This window comes from Lepeophtheirus salmonis, chromosome 1 (genome assembly GCF_016086655.4).
Source record: "Lepeophtheirus salmonis chromosome 1, UVic_Lsal_1.4, whole genome shotgun sequence".
NCBI lineage: Eukaryota > Metazoa > Arthropoda > Copepoda > Siphonostomatoida > Caligidae > Lepeophtheirus > Lepeophtheirus salmonis.
This window is the reverse complement of record NC_052131.2, coordinates 44,798,878-44,814,305: the sequence shown is the minus strand read 5'-3', so window position 1 is coordinate 44,814,305 and position 15,428 is coordinate 44,798,878. Positions and strand designations below refer to the sequence as shown.

General features: G+C 33.1%; 1 protein-coding gene and 1 long non-coding RNA gene across 5 annotated transcripts; both read right to left on the bottom strand.

The window, feature by feature from the left end:
• Positions 1–4,526: 4,526 nt before the first annotated feature.
• Positions 4,527–6,521, bottom strand: LOC121131732 (uncharacterized). The gene is made up of 2 exons (XR_005869148.2): positions 6,122–6,521; positions 4,527–6,055 (listed from the first exon to the last, which is right to left on the bottom strand). It is a non-coding gene; the product is annotated as an uncharacterized lncRNA (long non-coding RNA).
• Positions 6,522–10,096: 3,575 nt separating this feature from the next.
• On the bottom strand, positions 10,097–14,290 carry fwe (Calcium channel fwe). Of its 4 annotated transcripts, none has more exons than XM_040727089.2 (4): positions 13,822–14,290; positions 13,517–13,715; positions 13,073–13,180; positions 10,097–12,507 (listed from the first exon to the last, which is right to left on the bottom strand). In XM_040727089.2, the coding sequence occupies exons 1-4, from the start codon at positions 13,940–13,942 to the stop codon at positions 12,423–12,425; spliced, it is 513 nt and encodes a 170-aa protein (XP_040583023.1). In that variant the 5' UTR covers positions 13,943–14,290; the 3' UTR covers positions 10,097–12,422. The 4 variants fall into 4 exon arrangements, with proteins under 4 accessions (XP_040583023.1, XP_040583022.1, XP_040583021.1 ...); XM_040727088.2 differs by having other exon boundaries at positions 10,288–11,315; positions 13,822–14,207; XM_040727087.2 differs by lacking the exon at positions 13,073–13,180 and adding an exon at positions 13,230–13,337 and having other exon boundaries at positions 10,558–11,315; positions 13,822–14,207.
• Positions 14,291–15,428: the final 1,138 nt, after the last annotated feature.

Below are 15,428 nucleotides of genomic sequence, written 5' to 3'. Positions count from 1 at the left end.
CTATAGAGTTTATCTCAAATGAAGGGTATATAGGTACATATTCCATTATATATTAAAATAAATAAAGTACTTAAATTATGCTGGAAAAAATATTTCACGCTCAAAATGTTTGAAACATAAGATAATTAAGAGAGTGACGTCATAGAAAATCAACTTCTTGTGAAAAAATAATACATATATTGACCAAACTATTTCCTCAGGCTAACAGTCGCGTTGAGCTACTTGGTTTAATACTTCATTCTTAGTGACCATGATGAACAGAAATTAAGTTTTACCTGAAATTTTTTATCCTTTAATACTGTTCTAAAAAGAGGCAATTTTTATCGATGTTTAACATTTGGCCAACGAAAAAGGTATTTTTTCCATTGTGAGGTCATAAAATAACTTAAAGAGAATGATTTACGCATTTGGATATTATAATTGTAATTAAATTAGTAATATTGATTTTATTAGGCATTTTTAAAACAATTTACACAAAAGTTCAGGTGGAGAGGTCAACTATACGACGACAAATTAAATAATGAACAAAAAAGAAGAGAAAGCCAACGCAAGAACCGTTTCTCCTTTTCTAATTTTTATAGATAATTTTTTCATTTGATACTACTCGTGTTAGATGGATATAAAAAACTAAAAATACTCCAGTCCTATCAGTCTAGTCCTAATAAAATTTGTCATTCCGTTAGTACCAGTCTTATATTGTAACTACAACAGCTAAAATGACGTAGTTAGTAACTATGCCCTTTCAGTTGTTGAACATAGCCTCTTTCAAAAGACAATATAGCTGAAATTTAAATTAGGAGGTGTGTAGCTAGAACTTATAATTATACGTTCTAGCTATCATTTTATGGCATAGCTTAGCTATACATTTGCAATTCCGTTCTGCCCTAACTATTTTAGAAAAAGACCCAAAAACTTTACAATAAGAATCTGGTCACCAAGAATCTCACAGCCTCTACAACATGTGCTACTTCTCTTACCTCCTCCTCTTTTTGTTTCTACACTTTAAGAGTCAAGACGTATAAATATAAATAGTTCAATTAAAATTAATAAACATGAGTGAAAAATCAGTAGAAATAACGACGCAGAACAAGCTACCTATCATCATCAGTGGAGTCGTTTAACATAGACTCAATCGAAATTAAAATCTTTTATTGGAGAATTTTATACATTAACGGATTCTGACGATTCAGTACTGACTATTCCGATTGCAAATCCGAATATTCAACGCCTGGATGTTGTGACATAATTATTGACTCGTAACTACCATCCACAAAAATTTCAGATTTTCTTCTACAAACATTATGGAGGCCTATGAGAAGATAAGTTGCCTATTTAGAAAGTTAACTGTGGTCCCTACCTCTGCCAATCATTAAGATTAAGGAGCAAGCAAAGAAGGAAACAAAGATCGTTTGGAATCTATGTCCATGTCATTAAAGGAATAGGAGAATTTCCGTGTTTTCTTCATGGAACACTTCCCTTCTAGTGAAGGGCATTTTTTTTTTACTCTTTACAATGCCTGAGAAGACTGGAAACGCTCTTTAAGGGAGCTGGAAAGATAATTTTAGTCATCATCGTCATTTTTTAAGATTTCAATGGATAAATAAAGTTTACCAATTTAATGTTTTATGTTTCAGTCTAACATCAGCACCGAAAATTTTAAATAAGCTATTAAAACCTGTGATTTCATATGTAAGGTCACAACTTAAGATAAGTTGTACTATCTACTTAGATGACTTATTTTGTAGGCAGATGGCTTTGTACACGCCTCGCTCTCCTCATGCTAAGCATTGATGTTATCAACAATCCTTGGTTTCAAGGTAAATTTGAATACGAGTTTTTGGCTTCCAAGGACGCAACTTATTCATGTAGGATTTTATGGGACTATGAGTCCATGACTATTAAACCTCCTGAGGAGAAAGTGCAAAAGATCCGAGATCTTGGCGCTAAATTACACTAAAGGGAAGGGTTGTCGGTCTGAGAAAACTTCAAAAATAACTCCATAAAAGATCTGAGATCTTTCCAATAAATTCCGCCAGAGCCGAGGGTTTTCGGTCCGAGACCTTCAAAAATAACTACGCGAAAGATCCGAGAATTTCTCACTAAATTCTTCCAAAGGCTATGTTTGTTGGTCTGATACCTTCAACAAATAACTGCTCTAAAAGATATGAGATCATGCTGCCAGAGACGAGGGTTGTCTGTCCGAGACCTTCAAAAAATAACTGGGTTACATGAAAGTGTGAGACCAGCGTATGAGTTCGCCCACTCTTTCAGAAAAACCTTCAGTTAGATTTTTAAAAAAAAGAGAAAATCTGATTGCTCTTTCAATCCAGAAATCTCCTCCGAGAGCGAGAAAGATATATTATGGTGGGAAGAACTAAGATTAGCCTATGCACCAGTGGTAAGAGTATATAATCTAAAACTTGAGGTTTTAAGGATGCTTCATTACCCGGTTATGCCATTTGATTTTCATACGGCTCCTTTGAACTGGGTCGGTGGATAGGAAATGATCAAGATCTATAAATTACTGAGCTCGGAATGTCAGCTGTAGAGAAAGCGTTAAATTCGATTTAATATCAAATAAATTCATTTTTTGAGTGGAATATGGAGCTCTAGAAGAAATCAAAAGTATATTTTTTCAAAATTCCATACAATCCTTCATCCTCAAATTGTCCTAGATAAACAACTTAGAAAATTCGAGTCCTTTAGGTTTTAGGTCCTTTGTTTCTTCCAAAGCGTGTTTGGACTTAGATGGCTCTAAGATATCTTTTAATTTTTTACTAGGTGACTCTAGAACTATGCGAAGAAAGAAGTGTTACTTCATCTAAAATTATTCCAATGACAAAGCAAATGTTGAAAGCATAGGATAATATCTTGGAAAACAATTCATTCTCTGAGGAGGATATAGGAATGATTTAAATTAAATCTCTAAAAATGAGCTACATTCTCTCTTTAACAACATTCAAAATGTTAACGCAATAGCCAAAGCGTCCATTTTAAATCCAAGATTTAAAAAAAAAGGCTTTAGGGTTGTAAATAAAGCTGAAACGGCCATACATCAGTTAAACAGGAACTGATATACCTGCAGCCAATTCCCTTAATGGAATTCGAATCAAATACAGATTTTGAAGTAATTTATAACACCGAAAGTGTAAAAAAATGTGATAGCATTTGGGATGACTTCTTTGAAGAAACTAGCATTCAAGCGTCTTATTCGGATAGAAGGTTGCAAATGCCAAAAATGAACTGAACCTCTTTTGTATTGAAAAACCAATGGAAAGAGTCAACAGATCCTCTTTTGTGGTGGCATATGAACAAAATGAAATATCCTTTACTGATCAAATAGGCCTATAAATATTTCTGTGAGCAAAGTACAAGCGTGGGCTCCGAGAGGTTATTCTCAACTACGGGACAGGTATTGAATGACAGAAGAAACATACTATCGGAATTAAATGCCGAAATATAATTATCCTGAATATTAATCTTCGTTGTAATAATAAACTCCGTGAATATCACGATGAACATGAAATTGAGGAATCTTGATTATTCTATAGAAATAAATTTATATCTCTTACATGTGTAGAAAAGATATGATGCTGTTTGTTTATAAAAGTTATATTTCTATTTTAATGTATTATATTATAATGATAAATAAGATAAATTTTAATTTTAAAACATCAGGTTTTTATAACCTTTCAAAAATATATTCAAAGAATGTAGTTACTGTTATTGAATGACGGATAATTTTTAATTAATACAGTCAATAATATAGGTATTTAAAACATTAACTATTGTGAATTAATTCAATTCCAGTCAATCTTTCTGAGAATCTAGAAATTGAAATGATAAAAGTTTTTTCATATTTTATTTTTATGCTAAAAATGTCATTTCTATTTTTTTAAGGAGGTATAAAAGTTATGAATGATATTTCCAAGTATGAATTAATTACGCTGGGGAACATAAAATTTATACCAATGACTTGAATATTGAATTCGAACATATCATAAGATGGATGATCAATTTATAAGTAGCTTCCATCGATTCCCTAGATCTTCCCTTTATCCTAACTCTTGGAGAACATTGAAGTCCACTTCTTCCGATCTTAATAAATTAAGATTGATCATAGGCCTTAGCAATTGTCAAATTAAAAGGATATCTAAATTTCAATTTTTGATATATTTTAGTTGTATAGTTATAATTTCATATTGTAGACGTACCTAATCAACATATATTTATTTTATATTTCACATCCAGAGCCTTCTATCTGAAAGTGAATTAATCCCTTTAAAGTTTCAACCCGTGAATATATTCATTGATATATTTTTAATATATTTAAATTATATTATTATAGCTTATCTGGCATATTCATGTTTTGATAATAACATGAAATATTTTACCTTATCATATGCCACATCCAGTTTCTTATTTTATTATATTATAATTGAGTATCTGGAAGAGGTATGATTTGACATTGACAAATTCAACATATCTATTTTATACTAATAAATAATTGTAACTTTCATCCTTATTGATTAATTAATAGTATATTTAAGAATTTTATTTTTTTGGCATGTCTGAATCGGGTTCAACATATTTGATATTTTATACAAATTATATAAATCCTTAAAGCAATAACTTTTTGTGGTATTAGGTGGAATTTATCTATCATATGGTGATATAGCTATTATCATAAAATTCAAACATATTAAAAATAACACACAAAAACATTTGAGTAATTGAACACAAATTTTAAATTTTAATGTACTTTCTATTTGCTTAGATTGATCTTCATTAATTCAAGACGGAAAAAATTCTATGTTCTTTAAGAGTTAGGACAAAAGAAGAGATCCAAGATACTTTAGCCTCAGCAAGAAATCCTCGATTTCCGATATCTACAGGTATGAAAATTTATTCGAAGACGAAAAATAAACCATGCTAAGCCTCATAAGAGAGTAAAGTAGACTCCTTCCTTAAGCAGGAACTAGGAATATATCCATCCATATAGAATATATTCAATGTTTGAAACTATAAAGGGATCCATTCACATTCAGATTAAGATAAAATGCTCTGGGTTTGAAATATATAATAAAGATTCATTAATTAATTATGTACTACTTCAATCTGAAATTATAACCATACGAATAAAATAAATACCAATTGGAAATTTGGATGTACTTTTAGTTTGACAATTACTAAGCCGGAAGGCCTAAAATCATTATTAATTCATTAAGACCGGAAGAAGTTGACTTTTCTGTTCTCCAAGAGTTAGGACCAAAGAAAGATTGAGGGAATCGAAGGAAGACACTTCTAACTTGATCATCTATTTCAAGAGATGCTCGAATTCCAAATTCCATATTCAACAAGAGACGACAGGATTAAAATCTGTCTCTGTTTAAACTTCGTATGACGTCTTGGTACTTGAAAATACATATGATGTCATGTTATGAATAATTTATCTGTAAATCGGTCCAGACCACCAAATTTTTTTGGGACCGAACTAGACCGAATTTTTCCTTTAGACCAATCTAGACCGAATTTTTGGACCAAACAATTTTTTTTTTTGTTCTTTTTTGTCCAACCGAGGCAAACAGTCTTTCATATGTGTACCAAAAATTATTCTGGCTTCAGAAATTCCTATTTCAGGATCTGGTGTATTTCTCACACATAAGATAGTCTCAACAAATTCATCACTGTTCAATGTTCCATTCTGACCAATGTTGTATTGCAGCATTCTCTTGATTTTTTTTTTTAATTGCTACCTCTGCTCTTCCATTAGACTGCGGAAAATAAGCAGAAGACGTGTGGTGGGTGATCCCCCATTTTCTTAAAAATTCCGCCGTTTCATAAGATGCAAATTCCGGCCCATTGTTGCTTGAGATTTCTTCCAGAACTTTAAACGTTACGAAGAAACTTCTCAAGCTTGCCAACAATCCCTTTACTCCTTTAGAATTAGATAAACCGGTCACCTCTTTCCATTCTGACAATCTATCTGCGATTACAAGGTTCCTGTAACCTCCCATGTCACAAAAGTTGGCAACAATGGCTTTGAATGGTGTACCTGGGACATTCGAAAATATAGGTGGACATCTAGGCTGTGAAGGAGCAATAGAGTTGCATGACTTACATAACTCCCTCGTACGGCTAATGACGTTCGTAATTCCTGGCCAAAACAAACATGATGACGTATGAGATATCATTGCTGAGGTGCCCTGATGAGCCGCGTGCAATGTCTTCAACACTTCCTTCCAAAGTTGTCTGGTTCGATCACTTTGTCCTGGTACATAATCACACCACGCATTTGATACAAAGACTTCCAAATAGGTTTGTATTCATCTATCTTCTTAGGCAGATCGTCTTTCAGAAATCCATTCTCCATCATATTCAGAAGAATCTGAGAAATGGTGTTCTGTATCGTTACATCTGCAATTGTTCTCAAGGTGATTCTTCCCAGCTCAGGTCCATACCTTATCAACGCCATCAACAACTCTTCCTCTTCATCAGCAGTCACATCCCCTTTGTTTTCCATTGGACTTCTTGACATTGCGTCAGCAACATAATTTGTAATACCAGGCATACGAAAAATATCGAACTTCCACATTAACGTTCGCTGTTTAAGTCTAAAAAAGCGCATATTTGGAATTTCATCCAGAGTTTGATCCCCTAATAGCTTAACGAGCGGCTTATGGTTCGTTACAACCACTAATTTGTCACATCCTTGAGTAAAATACTTTGTTCGTTCCAAAGCCCATGCTTCTCCCAACATTTATCCCTTTACCGGTGCATATCGTTTTTCAGTATCAGATAGAAATCTTGATTCCACAAGTGTAATCTTCCATTCATCAAAGCAACATTTTACTATTCGAGACTGACACTGTCAATGTTTTTGACTCGGATAGTATCCTAGTCCTCCATTGGACCAGTCTGTTCTTAGACATGTAGCTTTTTGGGTCAAAAATCCCCACTCCATGTTCTATTTTCTTGAGGATGAGCTCTTTTGAACTCAAAAAAGTGTCATTAAGAGTATTACTCAATCAAAATACTCTTTTAAGAATAATTAAGGCTTGAAATATTTCCATTATATCTTTCATGCGTCCATAATGGGCCACCTGGTTAACTAATCCGAACCATGAACGAATATCCGTAATCGACTTTGGAGTTGTAAATGAACGAATCGATTAAATAAATCTGGGTAAGGATTCTACTCGGTTGTCAGATATTCTAACCCTGCAAATTCAACTATCTCATTACAAAATAGGAATTTCTTTGTTGTTTAGTAGGACACCTGATTTCCCCATGTGCTCCAGAAAATCAATTGTACTCCACCAATGATCCTCCAGTTGCGTATCATCACCACAACGAACTCTTCTATTAAATTCAGCCATGATATCATCAAGACGTCGATTATATCCATCCCACTCGACAAAAAAACCCTGAGGTGCTCTCTTATATCGGAATCTTTCCATAAGTATTATAAACATTGTCATGGGGCGATCTTGATCTCGAATTGAAATACTGTGGAAGCCATTTCATACGTCAGTGAATTCTTTTTATGTCTTTGCAGATCTTGCCATGTGTAAAGAAGACTTCATCATGGGATAGGTTTATCTCTTACAATACTTATTGAGTGGAGAAAAATCAACTGTGCGTCTAGGATTTCCATCATTTTTCTTAGTTACTACCATTCTGTGGCACCATTTACTTGATTCTCCCATTGGTACGCGTTCTATAATACCCATCCTTTCGTCCATCTTCTTCCACTTTATCTTTCCAGTGAATGGCCACTGGTGAAGGAGTATATACAGCTCTAGGGATACAATGTGGTTCCAATAGTATTTTAATTGGTGAACCCTCAACAATGGGGAAAGGCTGATGCGGACATGTATTAAAAGCAGATGTTGCTTATCTGTCAACTATCAATTTTCTCATTAGAGGAACATTCGATTCAACAGCTTCAAAAGGCATTGACCTTGATTTCTCTGGAGGCAGCGTTTACTGCACTAGGAAATGACCTGTCAATTACCTTAAGTTGCTTTAATACATCCCTTGATAAGTATAGACTGCTAGCTTATGGACTTACATAGACCATTGCTCCACTGTTCCTACTCCTATCGTTACTCTCTATTGATATGCTAAATAAATCAGCGCCATCGATATTAATTTTTTCCCCATTCACTGCCATAGCTTGATCTTGAACTTTTATAAGGTCTTGCAGCCGTAATCCGGTTTTGAAAAAATCTTCTCGTCCCCAAAGGCAAAGTTGAGCCCCTATATCAGCTATTGCATGGATCAACACTGGACCCATTTAGGATATTTGTGTGATATATTTTTGTTGCCCATTTTATGGGTAGATACATTCATTTGTACTCTCGGTTGCACCGTGGGGTTTTCATTTATCTATATTTTGTTCCTGAATACGAGGTAAGCTTCTGATGTCTGAGAAGGAGAAATCTCCCATATAGGAGCCTCTTCTTTATTATCTTGGTTTTGTGAAATTCCCAACACCTTACTTATTTTGGTTTCTAATTTTGTGCCAACATTCTAGGCACTCTTTATGAGGTTTCTTGCTATAACCCTTATAGCCATCAGTAAACGATTTAAAGAACTTTCCGCAATGTGTGCATTTTTCTGTACTTCACCGTCGTTTGAAATTAGAAGCTGCTGCCGATATTGCGTGGCTGCTCGTAGCAATTTTTGGCTCTTTCACTTGATTCAATAATTAGGGTAATCTCTGATAGACTTTCCTTATCAATTTCTGGTATAGTGACAATCTCTCTGAATATTTCTTGATCATTAGCTCCACTCATTAATATTATTCGAACCATCTCTTCTATAAAATCAACGTTCCTATCGCATTTGCACTTTGTTGAGAAGTAACAGATAACCGCTTTGCTTCCAACTCTTGACGTAAACGCTTTAATTAGTTCTCCATGAAATTGTTTCATAGTAAATAAATCTGTTTGTTTTACACAGTAAATTTCTGGTATGACTGCCAGGGAATTAATAGTTGGCAGAACAACATTTTCATTTTTTCCCAAAATTTTTGGACTAGTTTTAAGCAAATTATTTCTCAGTACAACCTCACAGTATTGACACAATTGGTCTACTCTTTCCCGATTTCCAACTTTCGTAAACCATTCCCATCTAACCAGAAAACTATTCCAGCCTTCTTCTGTCGTTTCAAAATCAATTTTGGGTCTTTCACAAGGCATTGGATTAGACTTACGACCCGGTTCTAAGTCTCGTTAAAATAGTTTATGATGACTCAAACTAAGAGTTTTGAATAGAACAATCGCCACTGCCTCTGAGTCGCTTTCAATAACTTAATCACAATTTGGGAACGGACAATTAATAACTGTTGGTGCTTTAGACATTATGTTGAATCTGTTGAGGTCAACAAGCACATAAACTCGACTAATTAAATGTAATCATGAATAAAAATCCTCTTGAACGAACAATATATTTCAAGATGATTACATGATAAAAGAGATTTATAATCAAATATTACCCGTCATTAATTAAATAAGCAATATACTCACTAATATTAAAATATATAATTACAGCATAATCTTCATGACCTCGTTTTCAAAATATATTAGGGAATCTTTTGCTGAAAAAGCACACGCTTAAATTAATTTCCAGATAACTCTAGTCTTCTATTGAATAAAGAACTGAGGTACCGGTCCTTAGGACCGTTGAATGGTAAAAAAGATTGGACCGATACAGATTGAAGGGGGGAGGGGCTGGAACCTAGTGACTAAAAAGGAATGAGGAGACAAGATGGGTGAAATAAAATTAAACAAAAACTATGTATATTAATTATGTTTAGGATGCACGTATCCTCGATCCAAAAAATAAATATAGAATAAAAATACTACTGTCTGAGACAGTCGTATTATTTGATGGACCTAACTAATTCTAAAAGTTAAAAATTCAATAAAAGCTCGGTCTAGACTGGTCACATAGAAAAATTCGGTGTAGATTGGTCCAAAGGAAAAGTTTGGTCTAGATTGGTCCAAATGGTCTACAAAGTTTAAACAGATAGCTCAGATGATTTTTAATCCCGTCGTCTCTTATATATGTGACAAAAATAATGAACAGCTTCTAAAAATCAAATATATTTAAAAACGTTTCGAACAGTGTACGTAAATGTTTAACAATCAAAAATCATTTTCAATAATTTTTGGTATGAAGCTAAATGTCAACAACAATGTATGTATCTACATAATACATAAATGTATTACTATATCTTTCTTTTTTCCTTACCTAGTCTTTAAACAGAATACAATATCATTTCTCTATAATTAGATTATTATTATATTAATATACGCATTACTACAATTATAACAATAGTATGGATATAATTCATTCATTCATCATTTGTTAATTTCACAAACAAAAAATAAAAATAGGGGTAATTAAATCACATGTACAAAATAAGCAGATTTAGAAGAGGGAATAATCATAATTAAAAGTATCAATTATTGATATATATATTTTTTTTTTTTGCTTTTACAGATAATTAATTCGCAGGGATTCTAATTATAGATTATTTATTACTCCTTTTTAATTAGGGGTGAAGAATGAGAAAAATTAAAATGTTGTTTTATTCTTCTTCTTTGACTAGTCATTACAAAAAAAACCGAAAAAATCATCGAAAAACTCACTCATTGGGTTTAATAATAATTCATTATTATAGTTACTCATTAAAATTATGGTCATTATGAAGCATATCTAACATCTTATTTATTTAAAAATTCTACTTTCTTTATGATTGATATAATAATAGATGTTTAACGAAAATTTCAAGAGAGTAAGGGGATTTTTTTAATGTCTTACTTTGAAAAATTAATTAGAAATCAAAATGGAATGTTTGTTCATAGTTATGTATCATTTTTAGATAAACTAATTAGATGGTTGACTGGTTATTGATTAAGGATAAAGTGTGCATCTAATAGATTTGAAATAAGTAGAACCTGGCTACGTATATCTACGACACGAAAAAAAATAAAGATTTATGTTGATTTAAAAAATATATTATGTATATTTAAAATATATGTAAGTAAGGTAAAGTTGAATTGAGTCGAAACAATCACAGCTGTTTAAAGAGTTGTCTGTTGATGATGTTATCGTTGCTATTTTTTATAAATATTATCATACTCTCATCTTATTTTTTAGACCGAGCAGCTTCAACGTCTTGACCTTGAATGTTATCCACAAGTCCTGAATTTATGGCCTCATTATAAGTGGGTGGATGATCAGATGAAGGACCAGCTACAGTTGACTCAGAGACTTTGCTTTGCATTTCTTCAAGAGAAGCCCTTGGTTCATTATAGAAGAAGAAGTAAAAAAAAATCATTAAAAATTCATGCATGTAGAAGATGTGGAATTTATTCATGCTTCATATGTTGTAACTATGAAAGTAGATGCAGCAAATCTCTCAAATAAATAAAAAGAGATTTGGAAGACATGTACACATACTAGATTATTACAGCCTTTTATTATTGATAGATAGAATTGCAAAAGGTATGTAACAAATATTTATAGACAAAAGATAACAACAAATCAACTTACACTCTTCCTAAAACCTAGTTTTTCACCTTTGCCAGTTGTTGACAGGTTTGAGAAATTAATAAAGTAGGGACCATGCTGTATAAAAGTGGTATATCTGTACAATTTAATGATTGATATATAAATGTCAAAACTATGGAAATCCATGGAAGCACAGATACAATATACACAATGAACAAAAAAAAAAAAAAAAAAAAGATTGTAAGAGAGAGAAAAAGGGATAAAAAATGTTTTAGGATATAACACACGTCTTTCAAATTTTATGACTATAACATTCAGGATGATTCATTGTTGAAATTAATGCAACTACTACATAAGTTAGTTAGATTGTCTAGGGGATAGGTATATAGTGTTACACATATAGGAGAGAACATTCCATAATTGGTCTTTCATAATATATCTTTTCACCATTAGCCATAATTAATAAATTTAGTATTAATTAAATAATAATAGTACAGAGATGAGCGGAAGAAAGAAATAAAGAAGTTAGTAGTAGATAAAAGTGTTGATAATTATTCTAATCTCTGCTTTCTTTTGATTATAATTGAGACAAAAAGAAAGAAAAGTTATAAGAATTAATTGATAGATATGTCATTCATAATTAATTGCAAGTGAGTGTTGGTAGGGGGTGTTCTTAGAAATTTAACAAAAATTTAGTTGTTGAGCTCTTCAAATTGTATTAAACTTTTTTATTTCTTTGGAAATATGATTAAGTGTAACCCAGGAGTGGCAGTGAATAAATATCTTTTAAAGAAAAACATAAAAATAAGTGGGTAGCTTATATGAGTAAAATGTCTAACAAAACTAATGCCTGCCAAAAAAAACCCAAACAACCAAACATAACAATTGAACTAAAACTAAGGGTATTGCTGTTCATCCATAACTGCAGAATCGTCTCCTACATCAGGAGCCATTGGAGCAGCGTCAGGTGGAGCAGATCCCCTAGACAAGACAAGAAAATATATGCGTGTTAGTAAAGTAAAAAGAGGTTAGTTAGTACACAATAGCCCCAAAAAAGCGATGTTAATAAATATAAATTGACATATAGTGGACCTAGAGCAAAAACAGTATTTAAAAAGTCCCTTTTTGCCAAAAATGAAATTTTTGAGTCACATGATTCTACTATTATTATACCTCGTATTATTATATTTTGAGCAAATTATTGCAAGATAATATTGAATAGTACCTTTTCTCAAAATCTAGTATGTAATGATTATATTATGTAACATGTATCTTGATTTCGAAAACTCTAATCGCTACTGATGCATCTTAAAACAATAGTCCACAATATTGAAATTTTACTTTGAACACATAATATGTAAATAGTATTGGAAAGGAAATTAAAGAAATATGCTTTAAAAAAGAAATTCATAAATTAGTAATTAAATGAACACTTGTGATTGAAAGCAAACGAGACATTAGAAATGAAAAGAAGTCGTATAGTAATAAAAATCGAAGGTGTGAATAAATGAGGAAATAAATATATAAAAAATATAATTCATCTTACTTTTTACCAATTACTTGCATCCCATTAATTACAGAGGCAGCAAAAATGGCACCTGATCCAATAACAGAGCTCATAGAAAAGCACATGCTGATCGGGGGAAAAGCCAGGCTTGGAAAGAGTGCAGGAAAAAGAAAAATATATAAAAAAATTAGCTCACTTTTTGCCCAAAAATAGCAATCCATTGAGAGAGGCTAGAGCAAACAAGACTATTGATCCCACAATAGCTGTTGTACTCCAGCACATCAATAAGGGAACGACTGAAACTCTGAATTATTGTAAAAGTATGAGTAATTAAATCATGATTATTATGTCATCATAGTCCAAGTGTATAGTTGATATTTATATTAATAAATGGACTCTATAACAGATTGGAACACTCTGGAAGGAATGTTCCAATCTGTAAATATTGTGTAAGGAATAAGTGAGAGAGAAAGAGAGACTTACACAAGGTAAAGAGCAGCTTTTTGCCAAACAGGTCGATTCTCAACAAGACTCGAAAACTTTTGAACAAAGTCAAGGAACATACAGCAGAAAGGAGCCTCTATGAGGATGACAAGGAAGCCTGAGCAGATTTGCCATATGCCAGCTACAATACAAAGAGGGCTTAAGGTGATACAAACCCAAAGGCCAAAAAACATGGCAGCTGGAACGAAAAAACAAAAATATTACATATCCATTCAGTGAGTTTCTTAGGGCACTAATCCCATACAGACTATACACTATAAATATTCAATTATAATACTACATACCAATCCCAGCAGCAATGCCTATTGCCTTCGATCCATATTTGAGCAACCATGGAACACCATCATTGGCAGCTCCCGCACCACTTCCTCCTGTGGGATCCATTTTACTAAAAAAATTCTGCATCCTTCAGTTTTTTTGTTCTTCTCTTTTTTCCTATCCCCGATTCTTCTTCTTTTTTATCACTTTTGACGTTTCCCAGGAATATGAAAGATGATTTTACGTCAGCTACTCCACTTACTCCACTCTAATACGGTAATACCAAGTACCTCCTCACTTCTCCACAATATGTACTTATTAAGTTATTTCCTATCGGCTATCTAGCTATGTCAGTCCTTCTTCCCTCTCTCTCTTTCTCTTCATCCCTCCCTCCCTCTCTCTTCTTTATTATATAAATTAATCATTATTCATTCGTGGTCACAAGGAAAAAAACAAAGAGTAGACAACCTACGTGCACGACATCTCTCGAATTACAAGCGAACGAAGTGTATTCATTTTGACCAAAGGCACCAACTGATCTTTGGGCTACAGCCTCATCCCCTACTGTTGGTATTACTATATTTAATATTATACCTGGACGGGATTTAAATATGAATGATGAATATAAAGTAAATAGTAATCACTAATCAGTTTATTAGTGCTCAAGAAGGGATCCCAACAGGTAAAAAAGATGCTCCCGCTTCATTTTCTGTGTTTGTGTGAAGAGACCGGCGTGTGGAATGAGTCGTTAAATCATTTTAGAGATCCTTACTAGTTATTTATTAAGCTATTCGCTTGTTTCATCTGATTTGTGAGGAATTAGAGGAACGCATAACATATGATAACTAATAATAAGTCATACAATATTATCATCATATCCATCGTCTTGTGATTCTGTGCTTAGGTCTTAGGATTACTATTAAATAATATAGTCTGTAAAATATTTATTAATTAAGGATTGGAGTCTCGTTTAAACGTTTATTTCGTCAAGTATGATATTGATATGATGCAAAATGACTTTTGCATTCCTTTTGAGCTTGCTCTGTGTGTCTGCAATGAACTTTCAGTCTCTGGGTGGAAAAGTGGATATTCTTGGAAAGGAGTCACAAGAAGCAGAAGCGATCCTAAGTGGGGATGAAAACCAGCCTAATATTTCTACCCTGGATCTCTTGAGCCGTCTTCACCATCGAGGGATCCTTAATTCTAGTCATTTCTCCTTTTCTCTCCTTCCTCCGACTCCGTTCACACCCTCTCCCAAAATGCTTCCAATGTTCTCCATTTTGAGTAAAACCTCCTATACCACTCTGGAAAAAGGAATCCCTCCTTCTCCCACGACTCAGACTCCTCCAACTTCACAAAATACTCATCTCCACACAATCCACAACTCTTCAGAGGATCAGGAAGAGAATCTGCTGATCAATTTAGACAATCCTTCAAATTATAACTATTCTCTTAATACTTTTCTTTCAACCAACGACACACATGGCCTTGACCCTGTGTCTCAACCTGTCTCAGAATCTTTTTTTATAGGATTAAATAAAACGGAATTAGCCGTTTCGGCTGGAGCTCTACTCCTATTACTCCTTACGTCAGTTGTCATATTGTTAGCTTACTTCCTCTGTCGAAGTCAATT